Genomic DNA, 14,311 nt, shown 5'->3' with positions numbered 1-14,311 from the left:
ATTTGAAGCACTACCGCGTCTCGATATAAAAATTTCTGATTGGTCCATTAGTAAAACTCCAAGCACCGGAGTCGCTGCGAGTGGCTGTCAATCGCGACGACGATCTTCGGCTGGGTTCAGCAAAAGAAAAGCGGCTCGATAAGCGCTCAGCGATTCTTCATTGCTCTCTACACTTAGATCCAGTTGAGAACTAAAGGAAAGAACCAATCGTAATAAAGAATCAGAGTTTTATAATGACTTTAATACTTTATTTTGTGCGTTTCCGATGCGCATGCGCAAGAACAAGCTGTCCCGCCAGTAGCGTAGCACCCAGCACCCACCGTCTCAGAGTGAGAGGTCGGAGTCGTCGCCGTCGGACTGTCGGAGTTGTTCGGAGTCTCTGACGTGCGTAGTGTGCGGCGTGCGGTATGCGATAGTGTGGGGTGTAGAGTGTGCTCTCGGAGCTCGTGTGTATGCACACGCGTAATAAAAATGTCGGTTTATAGTTGATAATTGTTCTGATAACGCTAAACATGATGGATTATGAATTTAAGATGAAGACGCAGAAAGACCGCACGAAGGTCGAGGATCTGTTCGAGTTCGAGGGTTGCAAGGTCGGGAGGGGTACTTACGGGCACGTATACAAAGCCCGTAGGAAAGAAGGGTTAGTCTCCCTAACCTGACTTTTGATCACTCTGCGAAACCTCCTACATCCTATTCATCTCGATTGATTTCCGTTTAATAGTTCAATCGGTTTCCTCAGATTAATACGAGATATCGGTTCGCGTTCTCCGAAGCGCCTCCGTATCTACATTGGAGTTGATTGGAGTCGAATTTTCTTCCGTGTAAAAGCACCTGCTGTCCTTACTCTATCGATCGTCTTTTATTCAAGATTTCTCGAATGCGAGAGAATATATGTATATATTTACTGTTTACCTTGCCCGAGCTTGCGTTTAGCGTTCAATGCGGTTGTCTGATTCTTGATTTAGCTCATCCCATTTGCCTAATATAAAGATTGTCGTCAATGCAATCGCTAATTTTCAACTTATGTGCTGCATTAAAGTTTTAAATGGGTAATGCAAACACATAAACGTAAACCAACATTGTTTTGATCCATAATCCGCATCCATAATCTTTTTCTTGAAATATTTAAACAATATCTGATTATTGCCTCTTTATATATATCTGCCTATATCAATTATTCCATTTCTACCAATGGAGGTTAATTTTAATCTCGGTTTAACTTACTTTTTTCTAGTTGTAAGAATTAGAAAAAAAGTAACCCAGTAAGAAAAATGATAGCAGTTTGTCGGCACATTGATAATAGATTTGATCAGACATATCGGCGGACTGATATGAATTGTATCCGCATTCAGCTTATGTTCTGCCAGCAGAGTCTGCTAACATAATCAGGCAGCAGAGAACAGCTCACAGAGCCTGAACGATTCCAACAGGATCTGTTCGATTTCTGCCGCTGTCTGATTATGTTAGCAGACTTTGTTATACTTCTGTTGGCGTTCTGCCGACATCATATGATATATCAGACAGACTTAGTTGCTGGGTAAGTTAAACCGAGATTAAAGTTAATCCGCATTAGTAGAAATGAACATTAATCCAATTTGGATATCTGAACTGGTTAAATCAATTGCATTGTGATTTTTAATGTTGGGAACAGGGTTTCAGATAGCGAACTAAAGTCTCGGCCTGATACAAAAGACTTTGGCCTTAAGCAAATTGAGGGTACAGGACTTTCGATGTCTGCATGTCGAGAAATTGCTGTGAGTTGCTACATTGCTCTTAAACGATGCAAGAAACGTTCATCCCCAAGGTATAACGGGGAAATTTGATTTATTTTCTTCTATTCCAGTTACTCAGGGAACTAAAGCATGTCAATGTCATTACCCTTATTCGTGTCTTTCTCTCTCATAACGACCGTAAAGTTTGGTTGCTGTTTGACTTCGCTGAGCATGATCTATGGGTATGTTTATAATTCCAATTGAAAAACAAAATATTTTTGGGCATTAAGATATCTTATATAATAATGCTTGAATATGTTACTTGCAGCATATAATAAAATTTCATAGAGCGGCGAAAGCTAATAAGAAACCAGTAATGGTACCAAAAGGCATGGTCAAATCCTTATTATATCAAATTTTAGATGGTATTCATTATTTACATTCCAATTGGGTACTTCATAGAGATTTGGTAATTGTTGTAGGCATTATTAGACGTTTCCATCTTTTTACTACATTTTTATTACGTTTACAGATCGTGCAATAAGATGTCACTTTTCTTTATTTCAGAAACCAGCAAATATTTTAGTAATGGGGGAAGGAAATGAGCGGGGACGTGTGAAAATTGCCGACATGGGCTTTGCTAGGTTATTTAATGCTCCTCTCAAACCTTTAGCAGATTTAGATCCCGTTGTAGTTACATTTTGGTATAGAGCTCCGGAATTACTTCTAGGTGCCAGACATTACACGAAAGCTATAGGTCCGTCTATATTTATATTTTACCACACATTTCTAGTAATAAACATTGTTCTTGTACAAAATTGTACTAAATATTTTATTCTGTCTGCTGCAGATATATGGGCTATCGGCTGCATATTCGCGGAACTTTTAACATCCGAACCTATATTTCATTGTAGACAAGAAGATATTAAAACTAGTAATCCATACCATCATGATCAGCTAGATAGGTGAGAATTAAACACAATTTTACATTTGCTTTGTATACTACGGATAATAATGTAAACTAACTTTTATTTAGGATATTCAATGTGATGGGATTCCCATTGGAAAAAGATTGGGAGGATATCAAAAAGATGCCAGAGCATCCCACATTACTTAGAGATTTTAAAAGATCCAAGTGAGTTTGTCAGCTTAAAACACAACTTGATCGATATTATTAATTCTTTTACTTTTTCAGTTATGCAAATTGTTCACTTACTAAATATATGGACCGGCATAAGATCAAACCTGATAGCAAGGCATTTAATTTGGTATGTCGCATGAAAAAAGGAATATACGAATTTAGTAGCATGTCGGATAAACAAATGATTCTTATATATTGTGCTTACTGTTTTTAGTTACAAAAACTACTGATGATGGATCCAAACAAGCGTATTACATCAGAGCATTCTATGCAGGATGCCTACTTCCAAGAGGAGCCACTGCCAACACAGGAGTATGGATCTATTTCTATATTTTTACACATCGCAATAATTTATATATATATATATTTTTTCCCAATAATCTTGCTAAATTGAATTTAACGTGAAAATCTCAGCATATTTGCCGGGTGCCCTATCCCTTATCCCAAGAGAGAATTCCTTACGGATGATGATACTGAAGAAAAGACTGAAAACAAAGCGAGGCAAAATCAGCAACAAACGGTAATTACCTCCGAGATCTATTGAGAGCATTTATTATGATATACTTTATATGGTTTAAGCCGCAACTACTATAATAAGATAACCACTTTAATACACAGACATAGTTTGTAATATCCAAATAAGTATCTATTTATAATTATATATCTTCTATATTAAAAAAAAAATATATGATTTCGATTGTTCAAACGGCCCCGTATGACCGCCGCAGTGGCAAGGCGAGTGAAGCCCACTTTGCCGCTGTCTAAGCTCCGTCGCTATATGGTAGTTGAGGATTGAACTGATTTTTTGAACGTCGCCTTGTCGCTCATCCGAGTATTCGTGAAACAGCAACAGCAGAACCAACAGCAGCAAGGTAATGGCGATCACAATCACGGGCAGAACGCGAAACGGGTGAGGTTGAACGGGCCGCATGGTGCTCCTGAGTTCCATCAGCACCAGAGCCACGCGATGACCCATCAGCAACCACCGGGGATGGTTTATTCGACGGCCCAGCCGACGCAACCGTCGAACTTCCATCAACGTTTCTAATTTTGTGACTCGTAATTAGACCGATCAGAGAATCAGGCCGAAACTTAAACTGTCACTAAATGCATTAATTTAATTCACTAATCCTGTCAAGCAAAGCGGTCAGTCCGTGTATATTCCGTACAAGTATGATAATACAACTTTATTTATATATATATACATGCGGAAGATCATTTTCCATTTTGCGTCTGCTTTCACTTCCGTTTTCACATCCATCCTCTGTTTTCATTTTTACCAATGATATCCCTTATATTATATACACCAATGTCTTCCCTGGGAAGGTCTCGATCGTAAGAGCACCGACGATGGTTGCGAGGACGGGAAAGGTGGCACAGCGGACAGCGGAGAAACGAAAGGAAGGGCTCGATCACGCGTGGGGCGTAGGGAGAGGGAAAGCGATCGGAGTCGGGTGTCGATTAAACGGCGGAGGGGGATCTATCGCGCACGCGCTCGACGCGAATCGCGCGTGCGATTGCGACAGGACGTTCGCGTCGTCGCGGGCTCCTGAAACGCAGTTTCCGCGAATCGCTGCTCGGTGAAAAAAGTGCGTACACGCGTGCCGCTCCGATGTTGGTCGGGATGTCAGGCGGTGCGCCGTCGGCCCGGGAGTCATTGCGTTGATCCGATGAGAGAGCGAGGCAGGTGAGGGCTCTAATCGCGTTTTTTCTACATTTGCACGATGCATCAGCAGGATCGTTTTTTTTTTAATTCATTGATTATTACAGACACTTTGTCTAGAAACATTTTAGCAAATCTAGCAAACATTTTAAAAACCTGAAAAAGGTTTACAAAATATTCCGAAACAGATTTTAAAAGCAAACATTAAAAGTAACCATTTAATTAATTGTTTAAAATACGTAATGTTATATCTTCATTTATTGCATGTGTAATTAAATTGTTATTACATCGAATAATTTAATATAATTGTTATTACATTGAAAGAGCAATAATATCTAGATCTTAAAATTATAAAAAAATTTCACCAAACAACAGATTCTTTTCTTGCACGATCATGATTTTAAAACGCAAATAATTAAGAACGAGAGCAAGAGATTTATTTATATCGGTATGCCAATCTCACGTCTTATGTCTCAGGAAAATGAATTTTTTAAGAGCCAAATCAAACTATTTTCAACAGTGTGAGTAATCATATTTAACGGACATGCCAGTAATACAGACCGTACATTCATATTCTCGACGCGCTTGTTCAACGTTAAATGTCTCGTCTTCATCTTCGAATGTACAGCCTTCAGATATCAAGTAAAGTAGGGCACAGCGTCATGTCGAATACATATTTTCGGTTAAAAACAACGGGGGAGTACGGAGAAAAGAGAAAACCTGCTGCGCGATTGAACCGTGTGCGATTCTCGCCGCGTAGTGACTTCAATGCCTCTTCACCCGCACAGGTGATGTTTTCTCGCGCGTTCGCGTTTTCGGACTTTCGCGTTTCTCGCGACGTGGAGGACAGTTCGTTAGAAGAAAGATCGTCGAATGTTTGTGCCATGGTCGCACAGGTGCGGCTTCACCAAGCGATAAGCGATTAGTGCCGCTGGCATGGTGTGCCTGGCACTGTGATCCGTGAACAGGGCCGCTTTAGGCCACTTCGATAGATTTTGATCCAATGGAGCTGCGACTTACAAGTGGAGAACACCGTGTTAAAATAGATATGCGTTTGTTTGAAATATATATATAACATGCAATGATACTGCAGATATTTAATTATTAAGTGCAAGAGGCCGCGATAAAATAACTTTCACATTACATTGCGCTCTGTGTTACGCCATAAATCTCATTTAACGTGCCGTTTAAATCGTTCTGTTTGACGTCAAAATAATGGATATTAGATTATTTTAATAACAGCGTAGAAGTATATACACGTCTTTCATGTGTTTCTGCGCAATTGAGTGCAGGTTTTAACTGATATCGGCGTAGACCGTATTGGATTATATCAGAATATGCAAATCATATTTGTCATTATCTATTATGTTATATTAAAATATTGATACATATGCGCGGAGAGAGTATTATTTTACTTCTATTATTATGTAACAATACATATCGTTTCCGAATTCAGTGCAATGTCTTGGTGAAACCGGCCCTGATGTTACTCGGTAAACAAATGTGGCATTTAGAAACGGCGAGTGTGCGCCGCGCGATAATCATGCTCTCGATTGCAAAGCATGGAGGAAATGTATCGGTTGGAAATATCGGCCTGATCTCATCCAATCTTTTATTTTGCCTTCAGAGAAAGAGCGAGAAAGAGAGCCCGTTGGGTCGAGGGAATTAAATCGCGCAAGCGGAATGTAAAACGCGACGGAAAAACGCCGGGAGCTTAATGCTACGCCCTATAAACACATCAGAAATCTCAAGGAATTAACCCAGAACAGTAATTGCTTGCCCCCTTCCACATGTTATAGCTAGCTTTAGCTATAATAGAAATATAGGAAAAAATTACGTAGCATATGCTTAAGCTTGACTTTAAGACGAAATAAATGCAATGAATTTGCCTTTTTAACAAAATATGACATTCTATCTAGCTATCTTTTCATAGCGTAAAAGGTCAACATTCACTAATTTTGTATTCGTAAAATACGACTGTAGGATCTTTTATGGATCGAGTCTTTTATAATTGCCAATAATTATGATGGATTTATGACGGAGAAGTATTATAATAGAATTATGATGGAGCAAAGTATGAAGACCAAAAGAATACAAAAATTTGCAGTAATAAAATTACATCGTATCTTCGACGTTAGAGGTGGAAACAATTTCAGTTTCCGAAACTTGAATTTACAATTTTACTATAGTTTACCTGTTCCAAATTATATTTCCTTGTAAAGCGCAAGATCTGAAATTTTTAACCACAAAAACAAAATTTTTATTTTTTATCGAGATTTATCCTGATAACTTTAACGATTTTTGAAAAAGTACAGTCGCGCTCTCTTAAACTAACTAAGTCTAAACTAAATTAAGTTAATTTTTAAACAAAATTGAACTAAATTAAATTACCCTTAATCCTGAGTAATCGCAATTATTAAATGATGCATTAAATGGTCATGAAAGAGATCATTAAGAAGATTTTCTACTTGTCGTTGTTGCGTGTCGGATCGCGGATCATTTGCATGTCAGCGTTCGTCAATTGCTCGCTCAGCATCCACGTTTAATGACATACAATTATGGAATGGCGGAGAATTTCTTCCCTCCCGCCGTGTGATATATATTACTCAGCATCGCGAGAGTGATTCGCGTATCGGCATGCGCGATCACGATCGGTATCTCAATCAAACGCGCCGATGGTTTGAGTGAACAAACGTATAATAATCGAAATCCGAGTGATAACAGCTTAAATAAACAGCTTTATACCAGTCCGCAATTGCTTCATTTTTTTACTGTCAAAGAAATACCGTAGATATGGATGTAAAAGTGAAGGGGGAGGGGGGCGATCCTGACCACTATCCCCAATCGGTAGAGGCCATGACCACGTTGCGACAAGGTGACCACAATCAAACTGCGCTGATGAAGAATCGTTTGATTTGCATCGCCTCCGGTTTTCTTAATAATTAATAATTATTACGAATTTAGATTAAAATACAAAAGTTAAGATCTATAAAGTTGGGAAGAAATTGATGAGAAAATTAAATAAAAACTTTTCCTTTTTATTAATCGCTCTGTACTGTTGAATATTAAAGAATAAAATGTAAACCAATACTTTTTTTTTTTTAGTTAGATAACATTTTGTTAACTATCATGTGTGTCGAAATTTATTATTTTAACAAAACATTATTTATTATTTTAACTCTATTGGTTTATTTAAATTAACATTATTTTTAAATTAACAACATACTGAGTAGAAGCAGCGACTTACTACACTATTAAATTGGAAGTTAAATTCTACTCAATTTGAGTCATTTTTAATCATTTCTATTGCCACTACTTCTATTCAGTATATCATGAAGTTAAAATAATACTATTTTGTTTTAAAATAAATTTCGACACACATGGCAATTAAAAATATCAAAATGTTATCTACCTCAAGGTATTAGTTAAAATTTCATTCTTTAATATTTATAGTGTAGGAATATAGAAATGGTTAAAAATGATTCAAATAAAGTATAATTTGACACTATGAATTTAACAGTGTAGTCTTTCTCTATCTTTGAGAATTACTATTTTACTAGAGACACATTAACAAACACTATGAATCAATTTGCAATCTGATTATTATTGTTATTTTTAAAGATTGAAAGGCGTTTTGACGCGTCGTGTTTATTCCAAGTGATCTTTCGCGACCGACTGGTTCAATCACCGGGATCGCTTAATATGCGACTCCGGCTGCGCGCTCGAAGGACGTAAACGGCGAACAGGACGCGCAAAATCGTCGTCGAATGCAAATGATCTCGAGTTCGCCGAAGCCGCCGCCACGTGCGCGATGAAAAATACTAACGATCTAGTATGCCCGGTCGCGCGCCCGGATCACGCATTTCATTTCGCTCCGGGCAAGGACGGATCGCGTTATGCCATCGCGTCGGCTTTCACGTCGGCTTTCGAGAAACGTGACGATATACTTTCGAACGAACGAGATATGCTCGTCGCTCGGACGCATACTTCACCTTAATTTTCCCAGCAAACGATTGGCAAATTGTTTATATTTATAATCACGTTTCTCGGATTCTCGAGGATCGTCATCTCCCCTTCTTCTTTCGCGCAACTTCGTCGAGCTTGAGCACGTGGGACGACCTGTTGCACTGCCGGTGCATCAGCCGTTCCCTGCTTACTGCGACTGATTTGTCTCAATCATCCGCGCAAATTGTGTCTCACAAAATAGATTCAGTGCCAAGAGTGAAATATAGAGATCGCGTGCTCTAACGATTAATTTTATTCAGTTTATCTCGATACAATATTCTTTACAATCGTTTTATTTCTTATACATTTTATACATTACTTATCGCACTATCGTGTATAGTAAAATACATAAAATAAGACGTAGTTGAAAATAAGAAGCTTTTCATGCTTTAAGGCTCCTGGGTAGTCACCGCGGCCATATTGGATTCTTACTATCGAGGCGAGGAAAACATCCAATTTTGTTGTGCATGCCATTTTCAAATAAAAAGACATTTCAATAAAACATCACTATAGATCGTTTCAGAACACTTCCAAAATTGGCCGAAAACTACCCTTTTCCCTCGACAATGAACAAACAGCCATAAAACGAAGCTTAAACATACGGGAAAAACAGCTGTTTAACGACTATCGAAAGGAGGTGAAAACGTTCCTTCCGCATGCAAATCTTACTTTTCGGCCAATTTTACGACTTTCACGAATACGTTAAACGTTAGAGCACAAGCACAGAGCAAATAATAAAGAAATAGCACGCACAACAAAATAGGTTGTCAACATGTCACAAGACAGAATTCTCCATTGGAGAGAGTGAGAGGAGAGAGTGGCGGCGCCACCGTCAACGCAGAGTTCTCGGCTCAGGGAGGAGCCTTAACATGAGATATTGAAAAGGTCAGAAAATCTTATCCGTCATTTCGTGATCGCTTTTAATGCGTCGTCGAAACTAGCACAACTTTAAACCTTCGGCTCTCCCAAACTCAACGCGAGGTCAAGGCCATCCCATAAGAGGTTTCGAGTGGCCCAGGTTAGGATCTAAAAGGCCTTCCACCGGCTTCGGTTAGCGCCCTATATGGAGACGTCGATGCCTACCTTCGCCCGATTCTTTTCTGATCGTCGCGTAACCGACGAATGCGGATGCCTCGCGCGCACTTTTTACGTGTCGCTCGAGTTGGAAAATAAAGATCTTTCTGACATGAACTGGAAAGCGCTTAGATCGTACAAAAACGTGATCGTGACGCAGGGATAACAAAATAAAAAAGGGGAGCAGAACAGAAAATCGATCGGCCGTGACTGGCCGACCATTACCCACTTTTCGCGTGCTTTTTTCCACTAATGGTTAACAACGAAAATATCGGCCAGCTTCCATATGTACACGAGATGGCGAACCAAGCGATTCATGTATGATCGTGCTGTTCTTGCGTTCATCGAGGTACCGGTTCGATAGTTGGTCGAAGTGGCCCTAAGATTATCAATCAATAATATTTATTTCAGGCAAGTACGGGATCTAAATCTAGATAACCCGTCACTAGACACAGTTATATGTTCCTTTTTGACTATATATAATAATCGAGGTATAATATTTCTTTCTTTTTTGAGGAACCGCTTTTCGAGCATACGTGTTTGTACGCTCAACCATAAATTCGCCGCTCTAATATCCATTTCTACCAATGCAGATTAACTTTAATGTCGGTTTAACTTATTTTTCATTCTTTTCTAGTTGTACGAATTAGGAAAAGATAAGAAGTAAGTTAAATCGAGATTAAAGTTAATCCGCATTGGTAGAAATAGACTTATAGACTCGTAATGGACTTATAGAATAAGACTTTCGTTAGAATCTTTCCTGGATCTTCCGCCAATTGGAAAACGGTCGGAGTGAGAAAATGTCGAAGAATACATAAAGCTGAAATATATCTTTTTCCTTTTTTTGGGGGGTTCTTTCAAGACCCAGGCTCACCCCTCATCCAATCATGATGTAGCGATGCGCCTAACTCACCAGATTATAATTCGTTCTGGAGAACACGCACCGCCTACTCACGATTCTCTTCGGCAATCGAATTCTCAGGGATTTATACGTTCTACGAATGCCGATTTTATACTCCTTTTCTTAAAACTGTATTTTAGATTATTACGTTACGTTAAAAAAACGTAAATTGGCCTGTAGAGTAATTGTGAATTCACGAGAGAGATAAAATTCAGAATCAGACAACGTTCGGTCCTGAACGTGAAACATAATAAGGTATGAATAGTATTATCTTTCTTGTAAGCTCATAATTACTGTACAGGCCATAGCAATTTACATTTTTTAACGTAACGTAATAATCTAAAATACAGTTTTACGAAAAGAAATATGAAAATTCGAGAATGTAAGAATACTTGTCTGCGAATTTCATTCAGCTGAGGAACTACGCAGGATGCGCATCCAGTCGGCCAGTCGCGATGTCATTCTTTGTGCGATTCTGCAATCTTTTAGCTATTTCCATTCTACTCCGACTCTTGCTAGATTGTAATACGAAAGAGTGTCGTCAGATGACTTTCTCCTCCCTCTTACGAAACCTAGTTCAAGTAATATACAAATTTTCCTAACGATTTCTCAACCAGTTCGCTCCTATCCCGAGCGCACCGGCAATCTCTGCTCCTCGTCGCGTTTCCCGACGCAGCTGCGAAATCCGCTTTTATCGCGCCGATCTTGCCCAAGTAACAGGCTGCCCGTTCGCTTTTCTTAGGATCGCGCGAGATAAATCGAATCGAGATCGTGTCGATCGCGCTTCTCTCGGCGTGACGAAGCTGGGGAACGACATTGGCGACAGCCGAAACCTCTTTTGTCGCGAGTGAAAGACGTGGGAGGGGTGGTGTGCGATAGCGTATGAGCTCCAGGGAGACGGAGTGATCGGGAATCACTGCAACAGACAGAGAGAAAACGAGAGAGAGAGGAGAGACGAGGTCAACAAGGTGCCCGATATGGTATCCAGCGACCGCCGCGAGTGCCATTTTACTTACACGCACGGCGGCAGTGCGTGTATATGCTCGCGTACGTGCAAATGTGTGCCCGATCACCTCTTCCTACGCTGCCTACAATTAGCAACTATCGTCAAGTCGCCGCTAACCTGCCGAATACAATTTCGTACATCCGCCCGAAGTGGCCGTGTGTGTGCATGCATTTTTTCTTCCCTTGTCTCCTTTTCTCTCCAAAAAGACGTCCTTGCGCAGGAAGGTACTTTTTCGAGAAAAATCGCGTATCGTCGCCCATAATTGGCATGACACGCGATAACGCTTAACTCATACACCGTTAAATTTTTATAGTCAAAATAAGTCGCCACTGCTCCTACAATATGTCGTTAATTTAACTAAACCTGCAATGAAGTTAAAATAATACTATATTGTGTTAAAACAATAAATTTACATACACATTACATGTAGTAGTTAAAAATAGCAAAATGTTATTTAACTCAAGGTATTGGGTTTAAATTTCATCATTTAACATTTAACAGTGTACGGCTAATTGTAACTATTCAGTTTTATTAGACTGTGTAAAAAAATTCTTATTGTTCATATTATTGTATATAAAAAAGGAAGCAGCATGTGTTCCAAGATTGCTCGTTCTCATTCGCGCAGCGAATTATCCTAGGAAGGTCAAGGCACGAACCTTTATCCTATAATTCGGAATATCAGAATTCTACTGTGAAATTCATAGTGTCAAATGACTCAATTTAAGTCATTTTTAACCATTGTTATAAGTCACCACTGCTCCTACTTAATATGTCGTTAATTTAACTAAACAAATGGAATTAAAATAAACTGTATTTTGTGTTAAAATAATATAAATTTATGACACACAGTGTACACTGTTAATCGTAACTCTTCAATTTCATTGGACTACCTAAAAAAGTTCTTGTTGCCCATATATTATATACAAAAAAGGACACATCGTGTGTCCCAAGATTGCTCATTCTCATTCGCGTAGCGAATTATCTCAGGAGAATCGAGTCACGAACTTTTATCTCATAAATCAGAATATCAGGATTCTACACTATCAAATGACTCATTTTGAGTCATTTTTAATTATTCCTATAGGTCGCCGCGCCACTCCTCCTACTCAATATGTCGTTAATTTAACTAAACCATCAATGAAGTTAAAATAATACTGTTTGTGGTAAAATAATAAATTTCGACATGGTAGTTAAAAACAACAAAGTGTTATCTAACTCCAGCTATTGGTTTAAATTTCATTGTTTAATATTTAACAGTGTACTCGCTCGCGCGTGCGCGAACAATTCAATTATCGCGAGGCCGCGCGATCCTTAGCGCGATCCTCCGCGGATTCGTTGAATAATTGTCGCCCGAAGAAAAAAAAAAAGAAACTAGACCGCTCGTCGCACGCTCGGCGCACCTGGTTTTTTGCACCTCAAGACCGTCCGCGGCCTTCCTAAGATGGGCAGCGTCCGTAAACGCGTGCGCTTGCTCGAGCGAGCGAGCGCGCTTCGAGGTCGCGTCGCCGTCGCGTCGATCGTCGTTGAGGGAACGATATGACTGGCAGGAAGCTCACCCGCACGCGTGTACCTGGCACGCGAGCGTGCTTAGCTTACGCAGCGAGCCACGGCACTCGATGCACCCAATGCACTCGCGTGAATCATCGCGTGGGCCTTTACCTGACTGCGTTTATATTCGGAATTGCAGTGGCCTGTCTGCTGATGCTCTTTCGGCCTAGGTATAAGTATCGCGTGCATCTCGTTTCGCCTCGTCTGGCCTGGTCCGATCTGGTCTCGTCTCTCGTCTCCGCGCTCGCGTGGGTCCTTAATATCCGACCGATCTATTTTTAAGCGTGACTAGCACGTGGTACGTGCACGGGCGCGCACGCACGGTGACGCAATCCTATGGTCTTTCCCCTTTATATTTCCTCCCATAGCCGCGCTATTCCTTCCTCTCGCGGTACCCGACGATGGGACCGAGCGGAATTCGACCGATTAATCCCGCGCGGGGGGTTTATCGAGACAAATTTATCTTGATCGGAGAGATATGGCGAACGATGAATTGGATAATGTAAAAAATAACGTGTTGAGAAAATTGTGGAGAGAGAAAGAGATTATTAGAGTAAAGGAGAATAGGTAGTAATAAATATAAATAAGGTGGTATGGATGGTATGAGTGTGTTAAGGAAAAATTGTAAACTTTTGCTTCCTCATAGAGGAAGCTTTGTTTTCGTGAATTTCGTATATGAAGTTCATAATATGAACCTTTGATTGCGTATAAAGTTGGGTCTAATCAACCAAATTTAAATGATTTATATATGAAATAGGGGTAGAAGAAACCAAAGAAAAGATTGTTTTTTGAGTTTTTAATGTTAATATGTTCAGAGTGTTCTAAAATGTCGAAATATCGCATTAAAATCGCATGCGTCCGTATGTGTGTGTGTGTGTGTGTGTGTGTGTGTATGTGTGGATTTAATGTCCGTGGTTGCTCTAACTTCCGCAAATATTGAGATATCGGGCTGAATTTTTTTTTAATCAATAGAGTATCATTCAAGGAAGGTTGGTATTGAATTTAGCGATGATCGGTAAAGTGGTTCTTTAAAAAAAAAATTTTTAATTTTTTTAGAAATGTCTGTGGTATCCCTAACTTTCCCAAATATTGAGATATTGGGCTGAATTTTTTTTTAATTGATAGAGTATCATTTAAAGAAGATTGGTATTAAATTTGGCGATGATCGGTAAAGGGGTTCTTTTTTAAAAAATTTTTGAATTTTTTTAGAAATGTCCGTGGTTGCTATAACTTTTGCAAATTTTGAAATATTGGGCTA

The 14,311-nt window shown here is 39.5% G+C and overlaps 2 protein-coding genes across 7 annotated transcripts in view; both read left to right on the top strand.

Moving 5' to 3' along the window:
• Positions 1-341: 341 nt before the first annotated feature.
• On the top strand, positions 342-4,058 carry LOC112456431 (cyclin-dependent kinase 8). 3 transcript variants are annotated; one of them, XM_025018961.1, is made up of 11 exons: positions 342-643; positions 1,655-1,757; positions 1,847-1,957; positions 2,044-2,193; positions 2,283-2,472; positions 2,566-2,680; positions 2,752-2,850; positions 2,911-2,983; positions 3,071-3,168; positions 3,271-3,376; positions 3,585-3,697. In XM_025018961.1, the coding sequence occupies exons 1-11, from the start codon at positions 513-515 to the stop codon at positions 3,597-3,599; spliced, it is 1,191 nt and encodes a 396-aa protein (XP_024874729.1). In that variant the 5' UTR covers positions 342-512; the 3' UTR covers positions 3,600-3,697. The 3 variants fall into 3 exon arrangements, with proteins under 3 accessions (XP_024874729.1, XP_024874727.1, XP_024874728.1); XM_025018959.1 differs by lacking the exon at positions 3,585-3,697 and adding an exon at positions 3,704-4,058 and having other exon boundaries at positions 343-643; XM_025018960.1 differs by lacking the exon at positions 3,585-3,697 and adding an exon at positions 3,704-3,904 and having other exon boundaries at positions 513-643; positions 2,044-2,184.
• Positions 4,059-4,408: 350 nt separating this feature from the next.
• Positions 4,409-14,311, top strand: part of LOC112456425 — a 35,341-nt gene continuing 25,438 nt past the window's right edge. For 3 of the 4 annotated variants that reach the window (XM_025018948.1, XM_025018947.1, XM_025018949.1), the window contains exon 1: positions 4,409-4,543. The gene's annotated coding sequence lies outside the window, so the exon portion shown is untranslated. Of the gene's footprint in view, positions 4,544-9,387; positions 9,410-14,311 lie in introns of those variants that run through there. The other variant, XM_025018946.1, reaches the window with a different exon arrangement.

The sequence above is a fragment of the Temnothorax curvispinosus genome, unplaced genomic scaffold, assembly GCF_003070985.1.
Source record: "Temnothorax curvispinosus isolate PA1 unplaced genomic scaffold, ASM307098v1 QBEX01006828.1, whole genome shotgun sequence".
In the NCBI taxonomy this organism is placed as follows: Eukaryota; Metazoa; Arthropoda; class Insecta; order Hymenoptera; family Formicidae; genus Temnothorax; species Temnothorax curvispinosus.
This window is presented reverse-complemented; position numbering and strand designations above follow the sequence as displayed.